Source organism: Rutidosis leptorrhynchoides, chromosome 2 (genome assembly GCF_046630445.1).
Source record: "Rutidosis leptorrhynchoides isolate AG116_Rl617_1_P2 chromosome 2, CSIRO_AGI_Rlap_v1, whole genome shotgun sequence".
In the NCBI taxonomy this organism is placed as follows: domain Eukaryota; kingdom Viridiplantae; phylum Streptophyta; class Magnoliopsida; order Asterales; family Asteraceae; genus Rutidosis; species Rutidosis leptorrhynchoides.
Window position 1 is genome coordinate 685,895,862 of NC_092334.1, and position 21,354 is coordinate 685,917,215.

At 32.0% G+C, this 21,354-nt stretch overlaps 1 protein-coding gene across 1 annotated transcript; it reads left to right on the plus strand.

Annotated features, from left to right (window-relative positions):
- The first annotated feature begins 880 nt into the window (after positions 1-880).
- On the plus strand, positions 881-20,160 carry LOC139890335 (uncharacterized). Its single transcript, XM_071873222.1, has 4 exons — positions 881-995; positions 6,285-8,337; positions 19,618-19,738; positions 20,137-20,160. Exons 1-4 carry the CDS (start codon positions 881-883, stop codon positions 20,158-20,160), a joined length of 2,313 nt encoding a protein of 770 aa, XP_071729323.1.
- Positions 20,161-21,354: the final 1,194 nt, after the last annotated feature.

Below are 21,354 nucleotides of genomic sequence, written 5' to 3' on the forward strand. Positions count from 1 at the left end.
TAACTATCGTTCAGTGACACGTGACACATTTGTTGGACTCATGATATGGATTGCTAACAGATTATACATGGGCTTCAAAATAGACCAACCATTGGGTTTCTGGCTTTTAATTGGTCACGATTTTTTTCGTAATGGAGTCACCATTTAAATTTAAACATTACACAATTGTATGAACCACTTGGTTGGTGGGTTGGGATGGTGAATGAGGTCACGGCCCTACTAAATACAACATGGATCCGCCCTGGATATCTAGAGTTTCTATTAAAATCCTATAATGATTATGTTATTATTAGACTAATTTCTTTGTTAAAAAAAAATTAAAAAATAAAAGAAAAAAATATAAACATGGTGGGTGATGTCATTAATCTAAATAATTTTTAATTACAATTTATCTTATTAATTAATTATTATTATTAAATCTTATTAATAATTATTTTAAATTTTAAATATTAAAAAATAATTTTGACTTATTTTAATTAATTATTTTAAAATGAGTACGAGAAGGTATAAAAGTTAGGCAAGGAAACTAATTCTAAATTTATATTTTAATTTACATTTTTAAAATAAAATGACAACCAATATTATCTCTTATGATTAGATGTGGATTGTTTAATATACATTTTTAGGTGTTTGATGAAATGTTCAGCTGCCGAGTTTCTTAGTCGGACTCTGTGGTTCCACGAGTCATTAAACTAAATGACTTTAGCATTTACGTTCACTTAATATTTAAAACATATAATTAAACTGTTACGTTTAAACAAACCCGTGATTTCACGGGTCATTTCACTAGTATATTTATAAATTACTCCATTAAATAGATATTAGAAAAATAAAAAATAAAACTAACGGTTTAAAACAAACGGCTAGTTTTTGTCCACAAATGCTCGTGCTCGATCCTAAACGAAATGAAGCAGCATGGTCCCTGGGAGAGCGATCAAGGCGGCTTCACATCTATTGCCGCCCTCCTAAATGGAAACCTGGACAACGTGGACGATGTACGCGTTGAGAGTGGCCTTATAAGAAACCTCTTTTTAGAAAATTGAAAAACAAGTTTCTAAAAGGTATAGAAACTGGTTTCAAAGATAGAGAAAAAAACGGCCTCTTTGGTGAACTTTAGTAACACGTTTTTTTTAAGAAAAAAAAGACTTTTTTGCTCAGTTGGTCCCTCTATTATACCCCAAATCGCTAGTTTGGTCCCTCGTTTATTAATTTGGCAATCAGAGTCCCTGAGTTATTTTGATTTTGCAATTGGCGTCCCTCCGTCAAATTTCTGTTAAAAATGTCCGTTAACCTTGTCATGTGCAATGCATGTGAGGGTAAAAACATCTTTTTACTAAAAACAAGGGACCACCGGCGCAGAAATATCTTAACTAAAAGTGAGGGATCACTGGCGCAAAAAAACTTATAATGTTTATATTTTTATTTTATAAATTTATAAAAACAGGAATCTATAAATTATTATTATTATTATTATTATTATTATTATTATTATTATTATTATTATTATTATTATTATTATTATTATTATTATTATTATTATTATTATTATTATTATTATTATTATTATTATTCTTCTTCTTATTATTATTATTATTATTATTATTATTATTATTATTATTATTATTATTATTATTATTATTATTATTATTATTATTATTATTATTATTATTATTATTATTAATTATTATACATTTTATTATTAACAATAATAATATTATCATTTGATTATTAGTATCATTATTAATTATTATTATTATTGATATAATAATAATTATTATTATTATTACTAATATAATTACTAAATATTAATATTAATATATAAATTATAAAAAAAATATATAAATAAATAAATAATAAAAAGAATTGTACGTAATCTGTTGAACATAGCTATCAAACTGTTTTTAATTTTGTTTTCTGTTTATGAGCTTGTTATAAATCGATATCAAATCATAATAACAACAAATTATGTTAGAATTCGTTTTCAACCTTTATTTATTTTATTTATTTTATGTACTGATCGATTCTTTGTGTCGACTAATTGACATATAAATCAAACGCGTTGTTTAGTAAATATAGTTAACTCTCTCCACTCCTTCATTACCATTATCAATTTTCAATTTAACACCTTTTATCTAATCGAATTTAAACAGAAACAGATGAAGAACATGGTCTGCTCTGTTCTTCCAATTTTTTTTTTTGTCAAGTCTCAATTTCGAATAAATTTTCAAAATGTGTAAATGCCATATTGTTAGGAATGATCTAGTTATACTTTCTGTAAGTTTTCAAGTCCCAATTTCTTCTTTTGATTTCGAATTCTTGAGTCAAAGTTCAAATTGAAAAAAGTCAACAATTGTTCTTCAGTAAAATTCGAATTTAGTTTAATGTTTCCAGTTCAATTGAGGATGGAGAAAGGTTTTAGGAACGTTTTATTACCTATTTCTTGTTATGATTTTTATCCAAAACGATCTAGAAATTGAAATTTGATTTTTAGTTCATCCTCGTATTACAGCAAACTGTTACAGCTATTTTCCTTAGTATTTTAAATAATTTAATCAATTACTAAACGTTTCTGTATAAACTTTAAATCTTAAAACTAATTAGTAACTCGCTGATTAGTTAGTTTCGAACTCTATTCGATTTTGTATTGAGTGAAGAGGATGAAGAGCAATTAAATAAATACGGGTTATATAAAATAAAAGGGGTTTTTAAACAAAAAAAACTGAAATGGAATGTTGGTTAGAGGAGGTGTCGGGGTAGCGAGAGGTCACGGGTTCGAGCCCGGGTGTTGGAAATTTTTTTAAAAACGTGTTCTTTTAAAGGTAGTCCCACTTTCTTTTATTTTATTTTATTTATTATTATTATTATTATTATTATTATTATTATTATTATTATTATTATTATTATTATTATTATTATTGTTATTATTGTTATTATAAATTAATATTGTTATTGTTATTAGTGTTATTAGTATTATTATTATTACTATTAGTAGTATTATAATTATTATTATAAGTATCAAAATTATTATCATTATTATTATAATCATAATTATAAATATTGTATCTATTATTATTATTAGTATAAACATTATAATAATAATAATAATAATAATTTATATATTCCCGTTTTTATAAATTTATAAAATAAAAATATAAACATTATAAGTTTTTTTGCGCCAGTGGTCCCTCACTTTTAGTTAAGATATTTTTGCGCCGGTGGCCCCTTGTTTTTAGTAAAAAGACGATTTTACCCTCACATGCATTGCACATGACAAGGTTACCGGACATTTTTAAAAGAAATTTGACGGAGGGACGCCAATTGCAAAATCAAAATAACTCAGGGACTCTGATTGCCAAATTAAAAAATGAGGGACCAAACTAGCGATTTGGGGTATAATAGAGGGACCAACTGAGCAAAAAAGTCAAAAAAAAAAAAAAAAAAAAAAAAAAAACTGGTTTCTATCTTTTAGAAAAAAAAAGGCCAAAAAATCGACGCTTACTGTCGACTCAATAACTAGAGCCGATAAATGGGGTTCTAAAAGATAGAAACGAAACCAGTTAGTTGATTTTACCATTTGCATGACGTCTCTATTTTATTTTATCTTATTTTTATTTATTTATTTATTTATTTTATTAATTTTTTTCTATTTTCTTAAAACTTTTTCTTACGTATTGGCTGGAGGTCCACTCGGAAGCAATCTTTCTATCCGTCGAATAGAGAGGGATGACTTTCTCTACTTTTGAGAGTTTTTACTCAGGGTAGAGAAAGGACTTGTCCCTATTCGCGAATAGGGGAAGGATCTCACCTTCCCCATACACCACTTAGATGGTATTGAGTTTTGTTGTTGTTGTTGTTGAAGACGAGTTCTACGTTTTGAAAGTTTTGGTATTAGTCTTATTTGCTATTATTTTTTGGACGTGTTTAAATTTTGTGTTGCTTTAAGTTGTGTTGGTAGTGAAAGATATAATGTATGAACGCAAATTCAGTGGCAGAACTTGAACCCGATCACAGATGGGCCGGTTGCAAAAATTTATTAAATTTTTCAATGACAGATGGGGCGAACACTAAAAAACCTTATTTTTTAGTTAAAAAAAAAAAATTCTTTAGTGTACTTTTTTTTTATTTTTTAAATCCAGCTGGGGCGGGTGCCCCGCTCCGTCTACACAAACATCCGCCCATGAACGCAATCATAACTAGGTTGTAATTTACTTACCGAATAAAATAAATAATAGGGATCTTTTAATGATGAAAGAAACAAAACAAGCTTGCAACCAAAAAAGAAAAGCTAGACTCGAGACTAGAAAATATAACTCTGTAACGAGCAAGTGTTATCTACCACCGAGCTTATATGGCTCGAAACTAAACAAAACGACCACTAACTATCAGGAACTGATGCTATTAGTTGAATCGAAAGGAAGTCGTTATCATTGAATCAGCCACTTCAACGAATTGGTATAAAGTCTAACGTATATATAATTATTAATAGTTAGTTATTAGTTATACTTTATTATTGAAAAAATAATCTAATTAGTCCATGTGATTATAGAAAAAATGTGTTTAGACCCTTACACTTTTTATAATAAAATAATATTTCTAATATTATATACTAAACTAGTTGTGGAGCTCTCGCTTCGCTCCGGGGGCTCCGTTTTGAATGCGAGTTAAAAAAAAGGTCTTGATCTATTTTGTAAAAAAGAATTTTTTTTTCGACATCTAACATTGAAGGGTTGTTCCTTTTGTGAAAGTTGCTTCTTTTAGCGTTCGTTTTTTTTTAATTTTTTTTTTAAAAAGTTAGTTGATCTATTTTGTAAAAAAGAATGTTTTTCGACATCTTTTGGTAACATTGAATGGTTGTTCCTTTTATGAAAGTTGCCTCCTTTATCGTTGAGGAAGAAAAGGAAAAAAAAAAGTTAGTTGATTTTTTTTGGTAAAAAAGAATTTTTTTCGACATCTTTTGGTAACATTGAAGGGTTGGTTCTTTTATGAGAGTTGCTTCTTTTATCGTTAGAGACAAAAAAAGTGAAATGACAAAAATACCCCTGATTACTATTGATGAATAGTGCTACAGGATTTTGTCTATTAGATATATAGATAATTATCTAAATTAACAATAAAAATATATATTACTTTTATTGATGCACGAAAAAGACTATATACTTTAATCTTGACTAGAAAATAATTATGATTATAATTATAAAAATTGTTAAATTGTAGCGATATAGTTCACTTGGTAGTCAAGTCATTAATATGTAGACGGCTAGACGCCTATGTCATCATCTTCTCTAAACTTGTGAGGGTAAAAATGTCATTTTATTGTCATTTTTGTAATAGTTGAATCATTTGTACTATATGCTCGTCTTCCGAATTAGTTTTGGAATTAAGTAGATATGAAACGTAGTTTGAAGATGATGTCATTTGTATAAAAAATATGTAACTAAAAAATAGAGAAAATGAGAGAAATTGAATGTTTTGCTATGTTTAAAATGGAGTTGGAAGTGGATTTATATAGAAAAAAAATATTATGAAAAAAAAAAAATATTAATAAATAGCCGTTGCTCCAATGATTTGAAAAATCGGACCAATGACCAGCCGCTGCGCGTACACTTCATCCTTTAAAGCTTTTTTTTTTTTTCGTTTTCCTGACGACTAACGCCACCGGAGCGTGACGCCTGACGCTGCGTTACAGGCATCAGAGGGCGTCAGCGAGCCTGACGGGACCCCTCTGACGCATGGTCTAACAAGCCAAATTCATGAAACCCTAATTCTCTAGGAATATTGTATACAAAAATGTTTGAAAGCAGATTCTCTCGACCTCCATAATCACATTTCAATAAACTATTTTTCATAATTTATCCCTAAACTCTATGGGTTTAAAATAGGGGGATGATTCTCACACACACTTTTTTGATCATCACACACCAATTGAGTATTATTAGAAGAGTAAAATGTTGAAATAGGTGTGTGAGGATCAAAAAAGTGTGTGTGAGAATCATCCCCCTTTAAAATATAGAGACAAAAAAAATAATAAAGGAATTTTGGTATTTAGTTGATGGTTTCACTGGCGCAGTCGGATCTAAGCTCGAAAAAGCTCTAGGAGACCAATTTCCGAAGGAGACGTTATTTCGGACTTGAAAACTTCGGTACACTTGCTACTATAACAGCGTTTTGCAGGTTTTCCTCGTTCTTCTCTTTGGTACCGAAAAAAGACAGCCCTATTTTAGTTTCGGACTTCAGGCCCATTAGCTTGTTAGGGATCCAATATAAGATTCTTGCAAAAATTTTAGCTTCCAGGCTGGCTCCTGTTATTGACTCTATTATCAGCCCGGATCAGTCTGCTTATATTAAAGGGCGTCAGATTCTTGATGGTCCCTTAATTATTAATGAGGTCATTGATTGGTGCAAACGTAAAAATAAAAAAGCCATGCTTTTAAAGGTTGATTTTGAGAAAGCCTTCGACTCGATCAGTTGGGACTATATTTTCTCTATGCTCTCTTTCCTTGGCTTCGGCCATAGGTGGATTCTTTGGATCAAAGGCTGCCTGACCTCCTCTTTTGCATCAATTCTTGTCAACGGGAGTCCCTCGGTCGAATTTAAAATTGGGCGGGGTCTTAGACAAGGAGACCCTTTGTCCCCGTTTCTTTTCATTATTGGTATGGAAGGTTTACATGCGGCTATTCAGGATGCAGTGGAGTCCAGTTTATATGTGGGTCTCAAAGTGGGCCCGATTAATAGAAGCTTCTCTTTTTCCCACTCTTTCTTTGCCGACGATGCTCTCTTTGTGGGTGAATGGAGCGATTCTAATGTTAATAACCTTATTATTTTACTTGGTTGTTTCTATGCTGTTTCAGGTCTTCGAATCAATCTTCAAAAATCGAATCTCATAGGAATCGGAATCCCTAATGATGAAGTCAGCCGTCTCTCTTCCTCTTTTGGATGTAATCAGGCGTTTCTTCCCTTCTCTTACTTAGGGATAACTGTAGGTGCGAATATGCATCGTTTTAGTAGCTGGAATCCTATTATCAATAAAGTGGAGAAAAGACTTGCTTCTTGGAAAGTTAAATTGTTGTCTTTCGGTGGCCGTCTCACCTTGATCAAATCTGTGTTGGGTTCTCTTGGAACATACTTTTTCTCGATTTTCAAAGCGCCAAAAAAGGTTATTAACCACCTTGAATCGATCCGGAAGAATTTCTTTTGGGGTGGCTCGCAAAATGATAAGAAGATTCATTGGATTAAATGGGTGGACATCCTTAAACCTAAAGAGAATGGAGGTCTCGGGGTTATTAGCCTTGATTCTCTTAATAAAGCCTTGTTATACAAATGGAGGTGGAGGTATTTAACAAATAAAAATTGTTCTTGGGTCAAAGTCGTTCGGGCTATTCATGGACTTCAATCTGATGGTTTACATCCTATCATTAAGCACTCTTCTAGTAGTTGGGCCAATATCAACAAATGCCATATTTCTTTACACGACAATCATCGCTCTCTCGACTCCGTTTTTACTATTAATATTGGAAATGGGATGTCTACTCGGTTCTGGCATGACAGGTGGTTAAATGGTTCAATTCTTCGTGAAAAATTCCCGAGACTTTATGCTTTAGAAACTGAAAAAAGTTGTGTGGTTGCGGATCGTCGTTTCGATATTTCTTGGAATTGGAAGTGGCGTAGAACGCCGAGAGGAGGGGCTGAAGAAGAACAACTCACCCTTATGCTTGCTTCACTCACGCAGGTAGCTTTAACCGATAGTCAAGATCATTGGATTTGCCCAGGTTCCCCGCTTTCTACTTACTCTGTCAAATTTGTTCGTAATATCTTTGCTTTGAATTCAAATGGGTTGAGAAAAACTTATTGGAGCAAGGTTATTCCTCCTAAAGTTAACATCTTGTGTTGGCGGCTTTCGCTAAATCGTCTCCCGGATAAGCTTAATATGTTTGTGCGTGGAGTTGATATCGGGGATCTTCAATGCCCATCTTGTAACGCTGCTGTGGAGGATTCGAACCATATATTCTTTTGTTGTGATATTGCATCTCAAGTTTGGTCGTATGTGGCGAATTGGGTAGATAGTCCGTTTCCTAAATGGAAGGATTACCAAGAGTTTTGGAATTGGTTAGATAATTCCTTTCCCAACAAAGGAAATCGACTTGTTATAGAGGCTATATGTTTTACGGTGTTTTGGACGTTATGGCGATATCGGAACGGAGTCGTCTTCAATGACATGAAACTCAAGAGATGCAGCATCTTGGACACCATCGTGTTTTTCTCTTTTGATTGGTTATCTTGTAGAATTAAAAATTGTAGAGTTAATTGGAATGTTTGGCTCCAAAACCCTATGAACTCATTGTAACCTTTTTCTAGCTCCTTGCTAGTTTTTTTTATTTATTTTGCCGTTCTAAAAAAAAAACTGTAGTTGTTAATTGATTGATGACTTCTGTAACTTTGACTTACAAATTTACATATTGAGCATATGTTAGTTATAAAAATTGTTCAATTTTTTTGTTTCTACGATTGATATGAATATCTAACGGATGGTTGGACTGAGTATTAATTTCATACCTATGGTAACGTGGAGTATAAGTTCATCGATGGAGCATGTTAATGTTGTAGTTAATTTGCTCTCGTTAACTACAACATGTTTTGATTGTCGTAGATGACCCAAAATCACATTTTTACTCTCGCATGTTTAGAGAAGATGATGACATGGCGTTCAAGTGGCGTCTACATATCGATGACTTGACTACCATGTGAACTATATTACCTCAACTTAAACATTTTTTAAATTCATAATCTTTTTCTCATCAAAATTAGAGTATGCAGTTTTTTTCGTACATCAAGAATAAACTTTTTCGGCCCATTTGTCCATATAACAACGCTAACATTTGGAACATGGAAGAGGCTATATAGGTAGACACAAGGATCTTGATGATGAGGAAATGAATGACTTCAAATACATGGAACACTTGTTAATCATATAAATATGGTTAGTGATTGATCACTATTTTATACCAATCAAAATTATACATAAAGGATGACTTGTATCTTAAATATTGGCGATTTTATTTATAAAAAAAAAAAAGCTATACATAGTAGTTAATATAAATTATCCGAGTGAAAGTTTTAGATATTCTAAACTCGTCTTTAGATTAATCCATTGATGGTTGATTTTTAGATGAAGATTAGATACGGTGAAAAGATAATACTCCGTAATATCCAATGTTTTTATTTTTGCTTACTCGATAACCTTTACCCTCAATTGAAAAAACACTATTTAGTTTATATTCAAATCTGCTCTACATTAAATTCAGACAAAAATTACTTCTGTTGTCCTTGAACTTGAGTCTAAATCACTGACTTCGTCCTTAAACTTTTTTTACTCACATCGTGTAACGACCCGGAAATTTCCGACCAAATTTAAACCCTAAACTCTATATGGTTCCGACACGATAAGCAAAAACCCTAAAGTTGAGTCTAGAAAGTTTGAAATTGTTATTCGGATGATTAGTTACCCTTTGACCATCTATTTGTCCGACGATTCACGAACATCATAACCTGTATTAATTATATACTTATGTATATATACGAATATATATGGATTATATCTATCTTGAATATATGATAATTAAGTATCTCATTAAATATATTAACAATGGATTATATACATAAAATTGGACTACTAACTTAAGGACTTCGAAACGATATATATATATATATATATATAAAGCTTAACGACGTTATAACTTCTAAGTTAAAATAAATATATATGTATTGTATTAAGATGTATTTACTATTGGAATATACTAGTAGGAAAACATCATTTTCAACCTTTTATCATGGAAAATGACATCTTTGTCATTATATATGATTCATGAAACATCTTTATATATTTTATACCCGTATTATACTCGTACTATACACAGCTTCTAGAAGTATTTACTATTGGTATATACCAATAGAAATCTTCAATTATTGGTGTAATATGTCATTCATGACATAATATATTTTAACTTATCTTAGATATTTTCACTAAAAACCAAATTTTCAAGCCTATAAATAAGCACCATTTTTAACTCATTTTTACACATTCATTTTCCAAATTTTACTTTCAATTTTCACACACACTTGCAAGAACTCTCTCAAATTTATTTTACTACTTCTTTCCAGCAACTTTACATTTTAAACTTAAGGTAAAAACTCTACTTCAACTCTTGTTCAATTCATATGTTTATAGTTATCTATATAAGAATTTATAAACTAGAACATAGTTTGAATGATTTCAAACTTATTCGCAAACTAAATAGATCCTTCTAACTTAACTTTTAAAACACTTCAAGACCTGTAATATATCATAATGATATGCTAACTTAACAAGATACAACTTGTTTTTACAAAGAACACCTTAAAACTGAATCTACGGCGTCGGAGTGTAACCGGGGGCTGTTTTGGGTTGGATAATTAAAAACCATCTTGAACTTTGATTTAGAAGTTCATGTTCTGGAAAAATGATATTTCTTATGAATATGTTAACACATAAAAATTTCATGGTTTAATTCAAAGTATAAGTATTTTTAGAAAAATGACCATTAAATGTTGTTTTTATGACAAAAATGATTACTTTCATAAGATTCACCTAGAGTATGGACTATAACCTGTGATCACGAATATAAACCATGGTATTTACAGTTCATATTCTTAAATTTTGACTCGATCCAAGGAGATGGCAAGTTGAATCAACAAAAACGGAGTTGTAACGAAGAAACTACGACTAAAATAAGATCGGGTGTCCAAAGCTTGTTTAACAACGAAAATAATTGGAGAAAAATTAAATAAATCATATCTTTCCTAATTAATATGATATTTCATATATATTTACTCATGATTTAATTTTATATATTTCAGGACCACCCGTAAACAACACGAGAAGATTAATCATAAGACCTCATGAACGTACGCAACACGTCATTTGACAACACCGGTACTTTATGTACGCAATACGTCATTTGACAACACGGTACCATGGGTCAAGATTAATCTCGACCAATACATATACGATGGGGGTTTTATTTATTTCATTGGGGGTTTATTAAACATCTAAATATGAACCATTAAAATTGAATTACTAACAACGGACTGCTAACTACGGACTAAGGAATTATTAAAAGTATTAAAAGTATAACAAGTATATATATGTGACGATTGTTTAAAAAGAAAAGGTATTGATATATTATATATGGATAGGTTCGTGATATCAATCGGAGACCAAGTCGAAATTACATATCTTCAAGACAAAAGTGAGTATATAGTCCCACTTTTAAACTCTAAGTATTTCGGGATGAGAATACATGTATTTTATGTTTTACGATATGGACACAAGTAACTGAAAAATTTATTCTACGTTGAGTTGTACCACTGGCATACTTCCCTGTAGCTTGGTAACTATTATTTACAGCGGTATTGTAAACGCGAATCCTATTGATAGATCTATCGGGCTTGACAACCCCAACCGGACTGGACGACCAGTATTCAACGGTTGCACAGTACTTCGTTTCGTGACTACACTTGGTACAGTGTAGTAAGATTTCATAATAAAGGGAATATGCGACGTGATTAAATGTTAAGTATGGTTACCAAGTGCTCAACCACTTAGAATATTTTTATTAAAATGTTTATATATGAAATCTTGTGTTCCATTGTTATAACGCTGCTAGCATCAAACCTATATATCTCACCAACTTTATGTTGACGTTTTAAAGCATGTTATTCTCAGGTATGAATTAAGTCTTCCGCTGTGCATTAGCTCATGTTAAGGATACTACTTGGGACCTTTTAAGCCATGATACAAAGAAGTTGCATTCGAGTCATTGGAGTTCAATAGAGAATATTAATAAGTAAATGATAGATTAGGTCATTTGGATATTATGAAATGTTAGACGAAAATGTCAAATATTGATGTAATGATAGTTTGCCTTTTAAGAATAAATGCAACGTTTGTAAAATGTATCATATAGAGGTCAAGTACCTCGCAATGTTATCATATGTTATTGTATTCGTCCCTATGGATTGGGTCGGGTCGTCTCATGTGGTATCAGAGCGTTGGTCTTAGCGAACCAGGCCTTGCATTAGTGTGTCTAACTGGTAGTTGTTAGGATGCATTAGTGAGTCTGGACTTTGACCGTGTCTACATGTCAAAAGTTTTGCTTATCATATCTAGTCGAAAATCATCTGCTTATCATCCTTAAGAATTGCCTGCTTAGTATTCTTAAGTCTAGACACGTCTTACTGCATTTGGTGCATCGATAGTGTATAGACAAAATTCGTATCCTAGCGTATCTGTTGCTATAGACATTGCCTGACGAATTTCAAAGATTCTCCGTAATTCACGGGATTTTGAGTATTATAAATACATATGTAAATTATGTATTGAAGAATACCAAACCCAACTCCTATAATCTATTCCAAACCAAAAATTCATTTCCCCGACTGTACAAGATGAACTCCGCGTCCAGTTCGAATTCCTCCGACTCCGACAGCTACGCTGATATGGATTTCCATTCGGGCTCCGAAGGCAGCGTCACTGGAATGGATCAACCAATTTCTCATCATCTATTCTGGATGAATTGGGGATGGGTTCGTAGTATACTAAATTATTGGAGACAAGAAGAAGGTGATCCCTTTCACCCACCGAATTGCCCCATTGGCGACGAACCTGAAGCACTTACCGGCGAACCTGTTCGAGAAACCATTTTCTCTCTCATTTCTCGAGTATCTCGTCACGATTATATCCTATCCCATATTTCGGATCTTGTTCATTCGCTCACTCCAACCGCCAATCATCCTGGTGTACTAGCAGAAATTAACGAACTTCGCGCTCGTGTGACGGCTTTGGAGAACACGGTGCGAAGGTTACAAACACCAGCAGCAGCACCAGCAGCATAACCAGTACCGTTAACAACATCAACCTCGAAATCTTCAGTACCAGTAGCATCATCGACGTCAACGGCATCATCAGCATCAACACCAACCGTATCATTACCACCACCAACAATCACATCCGCACCACGTACCTCAACATCATCATCTGAACTTCGAATATGATCTTTGTTCTACATATCATTCTACACCGATTACCTCTTCTTTACGTATCGTTCTTCGTTCGACATGATGATTATGTAATCTCTAATGTTTTGGAGATTATGTAATCTAGTAATAACGATATATCAAATGAGTTGAATATTTTATTGACTCATTAAATTCATAGTTACATCCGAAGAAAATATATATGCAAATATATTTTCATAAAGATTGTAATTAAAAATTTCTTTCGTACAAACTGTTAATGATGAAAATATTTTAACGGGTGGGTAGTACCCAAGGAATATTTAGAATTCACATTAACAAGTTACACTGTACATTCTTCGAATCTGATTCAACGATCATTTATTATCCTACTTACAATTACCGATATACGTATCCGTTCACCCCAGATTAACCATTTCCATTTAAATTTCATATTTGGATTTTTACCTATCTGAATCCAACAAGTGGCATAATGAAGAAACATGGCAAAATAAAAATTGTTAGAAACAGATGAATTAATTAATTGAAATTGTGATAGGATTACACGCTAACTGTTCCGGCTAACTGTTCCCAGCTAACTGATTAATATTTAATTTATCGCAATTTACATTCTTGCAATTTTAATTTCTGTACTTTTCATACCGTCGGGACACATGTACAACAACACGTCGGATTAATTCTGAGACAACACGTTGTATAATAGGTCATGATATATATTTATTTATTTTACGCATTTTAAATAACGGGACACGTATACAAGGTTTCGACTTATCATATTGACCCATCTATATGTATATTTCGGAACAACCATAGACACTCTATATGTGAAGGTGGGAGTTGGCTATACAGGGTCGGAGTTGATTCCAAAATATATATATACTTTGAGTTGTGATCGACACCGAGACCGGTACACGGGTCACGATACGTATTAAGTAATTCGAATATTATATATTTAGTTCATATATGAATTTATTGAACCATTGGACAATCGGACTATTGGACTGCTAACTTTAGACAATTAAAAATGAGTTAAAATGATGATTATTACATATGAAACTAAACAATCCTTCAAGTTTGCCACTTGATTCTATTTTAAACCTCATTTGTATCTTGACGATTACAATTCGCATTCACAACTTTTCATGATTCTTGAAAACATCTCGATCGAGAAGTTCAACCAGCCGCACCTCGTCTACGGAATAAAGATTTATGCATACAGTTATGCACCTAAAAATTTTTGAACTCGAAGTTATAGTTAAAACGTATCCGCATCGAATTCCTTATCATCCATTAGCAAAAACAATCACGCGATTCCTTTTCAATTAACTAATTTTGTCACAGCTCCACTTCGATATCTCAGTAAGACTACTCTTATTACAATCTCGATATATATATGTACGTTGTTCTTTCGCCATCGTTACCGGAGAACCTTTTATATTCCATCATATTACCATCAGCGTTTAATCATCTAAAAATACAATTCTCCTTAAACCATCTTGGTTTGATAACCAATGACCCAGATCCGATAACTTTGAAAATACTGACGAAGCAGCATGTTGTAGAAGGTCTTAATGACCAAATGTTGATGATAAAAGAAGGAAGTGTTAGGAACGCTCGATAGAAAATTGATACTGAAAACCGGATTGAACAAACCATGAAGGAGACTCTGAACAAGTTACAAGGACTAAACTTGTACATAAAGAATTATGACGATTCTGTAGCAAACACCTTGCTTCTGAATCTAAACCCTTACGGGTCAATCTTCATCATCATCCTTCGACATTAGAAATTCCAAGATATTATCATATCTTTCATTATAAATATCCTCAATATTTCTGAAGATATTTTCACCACTATCCTTATCTGAAATCATTTATCTCTCTGTAATATCTGCGTTACAATATAAAGGAAACTGTGTTAGTTTCTAAATCCTTCAAGTTTAAAATAGGAATGTTCTGAAGCAGTGTTGGGAACTGATGCATGAACTAGTATAATATAATGAAACTTGATCAACTTCATAATATTACAGTAAGTCATGTTAAGTTTCTAATGGAATATGATGATTCACAGTACCGTCATCATGTGCCATGTTACACGACTTTTACATTCTATCCAATTCCGAAACATATTAAGAACAAATCATCTTGATAGTTCTATTTTCCTGGATATTCTGGTAATTTGACAAATCAAAATCGTGCCATTACCATTCCTTTCTTAGAGCATTAGCTATGTTCATTCCGAATTTTATACCTACGAATTTCGAACTATTGATCGCTTGACTCAAGGACGGGAAGAAGAAACGAAGGGACAAAGTCCCAAAATAGAAATTGGGATATAGATTACAGCAAATAGGAGAGAGTATTAACTATGGATGACAATGATTATGGAAAACAGAAGCAGGAGCATCGAAATATAAGGAAAGATATCAAACCCAATAACCACCCAGAAACTACAAACCGTGTGTATCAATACGTATGGCGACGTAAAGACACGGGAGAATTAGAAACATTATAATTCCAAGAAAATCATAAAAGTGAATAGATTCTTCTAGCGGTAGATGAAAGAGAAGAATGAAAGATATGAAAGTTAGAAGTATAACAAAAATCAGAACGGGATGAAGCATTTTAAAGGATACCTTAAGGTATGAATTAGAGGAGGAAGAGTAAGAGATGTGAGGTATGGAAGTAAGAAAGGGAAGGAGGTGGATTTATAGTGAAATATCCGACAAAGAAATCGAAACAGATTATCGCATTAAATCAAAGGAGATCCTGTTTTCTAAATCATCGAAGAACCAAATCTTATTACATAAGATTTTCTTTAAATCCCTTAAATCCCGAAAATCAATTCTAAACCACGTCATCAGTTAAAACGATATCATATTACTCATTCCACTCTCTTTTATGATAGCTTCGCTCGTGCGCTTCACATGATCGAAATATTTTATCTATATCTATCAATAAAGATAAAACTTCATTATCACCTCATAATTGTCATGAAAACATTCCTATTGTTATTTATGACAACCTCTACCAAATTTCGAGGACGAAATTTCTTTAACGGGTGGGTACTGTAACGACCCGGAAATTTCCGACCAAATTTAAACCCTAAACTCTATATGGTTCCGACACGATAAGCAAAAACCCTAAAGTTGAGTCTAGAAAGTTTGAAATTGTTATTCGGATGATTAGTTACCCTTTGACCATCTATTTGTCCGACGATTCACGAACATCATAACCTGTATTAATTATATACTTATGTATATATACGAATATATATGGATTATATCTATCTTGAATATATGATAATTAAGTATCTCATTAAATATATTAACAATGGATTATATACATAAAATTGGACTACTAACTTAAGGACTTCGAAACGATATATATATATATATATAAAGCTTAACGACGTTATAACTTCTAAGTTAAAATAAATATATATGTATTGTATTAAGATGTATTTACTATTGGAATATACTAGTAGGAAAACATCATTTTCAACCTTTTATCATGGAAAATGACATCTTTGTCATTATATATGATTCATGAAACATCTTTATATATTTTATACCCGTATTATACTCGTACTATACACAGCTTCTAGAAGTATTTACTATTGGTATATACCAATAGAAATCTTCAATTATTGGTGTAATATGTCATTCATGACATAATATATTTTAACTTATCTTAGATATTTTCACTAAAAACCAAATTTTCAAGCCTATAAATAAGCACCATTTTTAACTCATTTTTACACATTCATTTTCCAAATTTTACTTTCAATTTTCACACACACTTGCAAGAACTCTCTCAAATTTATTTTACTACTTCTTTCCAGCAACTTTACATTTTAAACTTAAGGTAAAAACTCTACTTCAACTCTTGTTCAATTCATATGTTTATAGTTATCTATATAAGAATTTATAAACTAGAACATAGTTTGAATGATTTCAAACTTATTCGCAAACTAAATAGATCCTTCTAACTTAACTTTTAAAACACTTTAAGACCTGTAATATATCATAATGATATGCTAACTTAACAAGATACAACTTGTTTTTACAAAGAACACCTTAAAACTGAATCTACGGCGTCGGAGTGTAACCGGGGGCTGTTTTGGGTTGGATAATTAAAAACCATCTTGAACTTTGATTTAGAAGTTCATGTTCTGGAAAAATGATATTTCTTATGAATATGTTAACACATAAAAATTTCATGGTTTAATTCAAAGTATAAGTATTTTTAGAAAAATGACCATTAAATGTTGTTTTTATGACAAAAATGATTACTTTCATAAGATTCACCTAGAGTATGGACTATAACCTGTGATCACGAATATAAACCATGGTATTTACAGTTCATATTCTTAAATTTTGACTCGATCCAAGGAGATGGCAAGTTGAATCAACAAAAACGGAGTTGTAACGAAGAAACTACGACTAAAATAAGATCGGGTGTCCAAAGCTTGTTTAACAACGAAAATAATTGGAGAAAAATTAAATAAATCATATCTTTCCTAATTAATATGATATTTCATATATATTTACTCATGATTTAATTTTATATATTTCAGGACCACCCGTAAACAACACGAGAAGATTAATCATAAGACCTCATGAACGTACGCAACACGTCATTTGACAACACCGGTACTTTATGTACGCAATACGTCATTTGACAACACGGTACCATGGGTCAAGATTAATCTCGACCAATACATATACGATGGGGGTTTTATTTATTTCATTGGGGGTTTATTAAACATCTAAATATGAACCATTAAAATTGAATTACTAACAACGGACTGCTAACTACGGACTAAGGAATTATTAAAAGTATTAAAAGTATAACAAGTATATATATGTGACGATTGTTTAAAAAGAAAAGGTATTGATATATTATATATGGATAGGTTCGTGATATCAATCGGAGACCAAGTCGAAATTACATATCTTCAAGACAAAAGTGAGTATATAGTCCCACTTTTAAACTCTAAGTATTTCGGGATGAGAATACATGTATTTTATGTTTTACGATATGGACACAAGTAACTGAAAAATTTATTCTACGTTGAGTTGTACCACTGGCATACTTCCCTGTAGCTTGGTAACTATTATTTACAGCGGTATTGTAAACGCGAATCCTATTGATAGATCTATCGGGCTTGACAACCCCAACCGGACTGGACGACCAGTATTCAACGGTTGCACAGTACTTCGTTTCGTGACTACACTTGGTACAGTGTAGTAAGATTTCATAATAAAGGGAATATGCGACGTGATTAAATGTTAAGTATGGTTACCAAGTGCTCAACCACTTAGAATATTTTTATTAAAATGTTTATATATGAAATCTTGTGTTCCATTGTTATAACGCTGCTAGCATCAAACCTATATATCTCACCAACTTTATGTTGACGTTTTAAAGCATGTTATTCTCAGGTATGAATTAAGTCTTCCGCTGTGCATTAGCTCATGTTAAGGATACTACTTGGGACCTTTTAAGCCATGATACAAAGACGTTGCATTCGAGTCATTGGAGTTCAATAGAGAATATTAATAAGTAAATGATAGATTAGGTCATTTGGATATTATGAAATGTTAGACGAAAATGTCAAATATTGATGTAATGATAGTTTGCCTTTTAAGAATAAATGCAACGTTTGTAAAATGTATCATATAGAGGTCAAGTACCTCGCAATGTTATCATATGTTATTGTATTCGTCCCTATGGATTGGGTCGGGTCGTCTCACATCGTCACTGAACTTTCAAAAAATAACGTTCGACGTCCTTCCGTCAATTATTTCCGTTAAAGTCATCCCATGTGCCAAGCACATAAGGGTATTTTCGTCCTTTTATCATTTTTAACCCTTTTATTCCTTCTTTCTTTTTTAATTATCAGATTCATTTCATTTCAAGAAAATTGAAATTTTACAAAATCAATATATTCCTACTGTTACTGTACGTTCATATACATCATCATCTCAAATTCGATTTCTTCATTTGGTGTTTCTAAATGAAATAAACGTGAATTACAACATCAAACTAACATTCGATCATCATCAGATGCTATTAACAACAACGATTTCATTGAGATTTATTCTGTGTTCATCATAAACCGAAAACGTTCAACTTTTTGGTCCTCAGAACAATCTAGCCTCTCTCAGATCGACTCAAGCACATATTTGGATTCATTGATGTTTGTTTGTACTATAGAAACCTTCAAATCTCATTAAATTCAACAACAATAAATTCAGATCTGAAAGTCAAAGTTCGAAGGTCCTCAGTCAACGTTTTAATTCAATGATTCTGTTTTCTCAGATGATGTTAATGATTGGTGAACGTTCAGTGATGATATTACAATGTTTTTATGCAGAAATCGTAACTTGAAAGTGTTAGGATTTCAAAATCCGATTTCATGTTCATATGAATATTACGTTTCTGTTTTTCGAATGAATTATGATTTTGTTATTGTTTTTGATCAAAGATTGTCTAGAAAAACACCTAATAGCTACACATTGAACATCTTTTAATCGATTTATAGATTAAATTCGGACAGATGGATTGAATTTGATTTTTGTGTGCTCATCGTCAATGATGAAGATGAAGAACAAGTTGCTGCTGTTTGCTTGAGAGTTTTGCAGATGCAAGCTGATTTTGATCATGTTTCTTTACAAAATATAATAAGCGAAGCTTTAAAAAGATGTTGTAATCGAATTTATTCATGAATTTGCAAGACTGATCAACGTTGAAAATCATAGACACGATGTTCATCAGGTGTATAACCTGAGTAATTTTGTCACCCAGTTACTGATTTTACTGTTGCCAATTGTTTATGTTCTTCATTTTATGTTTTAGTTTGGATTTGAATTTGGTAAGATACGTACATTTATAATTTTGCAACTATAATGAGAAGGTTAGGTGAAGAAGCAACTAGGGTTAGTGAAATATTTGGAATGAAGAAGAAGATAAGGGAAGAAAATCAAAATTACGCTGGTTGTACTTGAACTGTAAAAGAGATAAAATGACATAATTGTCCTCACATATTTGGCACATGTTTCAGGTTAACAGAGGAAAGAGACAGTAACTAAACAGAAGGACGTCGAGCGTTATTTTTTCAAAGTTCAGCGACGACGTCAAAAAAAGTTTAAGGGCGACGTCAGTGATTTAGATACAAGTTCAAGGATGACGAGAGTAAATTTGTCTTCAATTTATCTCAAGATAAGGAAGTGGTTGGGGATCTGAAGTCCTCACAAGAGTTTACGGGTTCAAGCTTCACTAGCAACATATCTTGAGGTAATAAGAGAAAATGGTCGGAAACAGTCCTGAATAACTTGGTTATGCACGTATATTTGAGTAAAAATTAATCTCCTTTCCCGAGTAGTCTCTGAATTGAAATATATTTTATCTGGTTATCAGTAAAACACTTGTAAGAGTAAACCTCGTAGTAAATAAAAAGAAAACATTACGCGGTTGGTCCCCGTTGTTTATCCTAGATTATGCGGGTGGGCCGCCTACTTTTTATACGGGGTTAGTTATCGTTGTTTGCACAAGTTACACCGGTAATCTCGTTACTAATGACTGTTAAATATTTTCTTTAAGTCTAGTTGTGTGTAGAGTACATAATGGTAAAAATGTCATTTTAATTCCTTCTCTTTTGTTTTCCTTTCTTCCCGCTCCTCGTTGCCTTTCTTCTCCAATTTGTAGATTCGAAATCCAAATTGATGTACTATCGTTTGAATCAATCAACAAAATCATAACCCACCTAAAGCACATGAATCAAAATGCTCGTTTTTTTCCAATTTATTATCACCTCCACCAATTCAGTATGGATAAAAATAGACTTGAAGGATACATTTAAATTCATTAGATCTTGATATTTTTTTTTTTTTATCATTTTTCACTGTTCTAGATCTCAATTTTTTCATTTTTTCATAATATATGATTGGAAATATTATGATGCATGTCGTCGTTTAAAACATACAAATATGTCGTCGTCGCTACCGTTGTCGTCATCGTTTTAATATGGGTCTCTGATGGTGGTGACCAAAGTATGAACGATATCCGGTCAAGATCTTTTTTTTATCTAGATGTAGGTTATTGGATTCAGCTTCAATTGTAAAACCAAAGATTGTATTGTATTATTGTATTGTGGTTTTTTAATAACAATGCATTACATAGTGACTATATATGGACTAAGATTAATTGGAGTCTAAGTTAACCTAAACCGTAAAGTCCATTATATCGTTGGACTATAACTTAAATACTTTAGCTATAATCC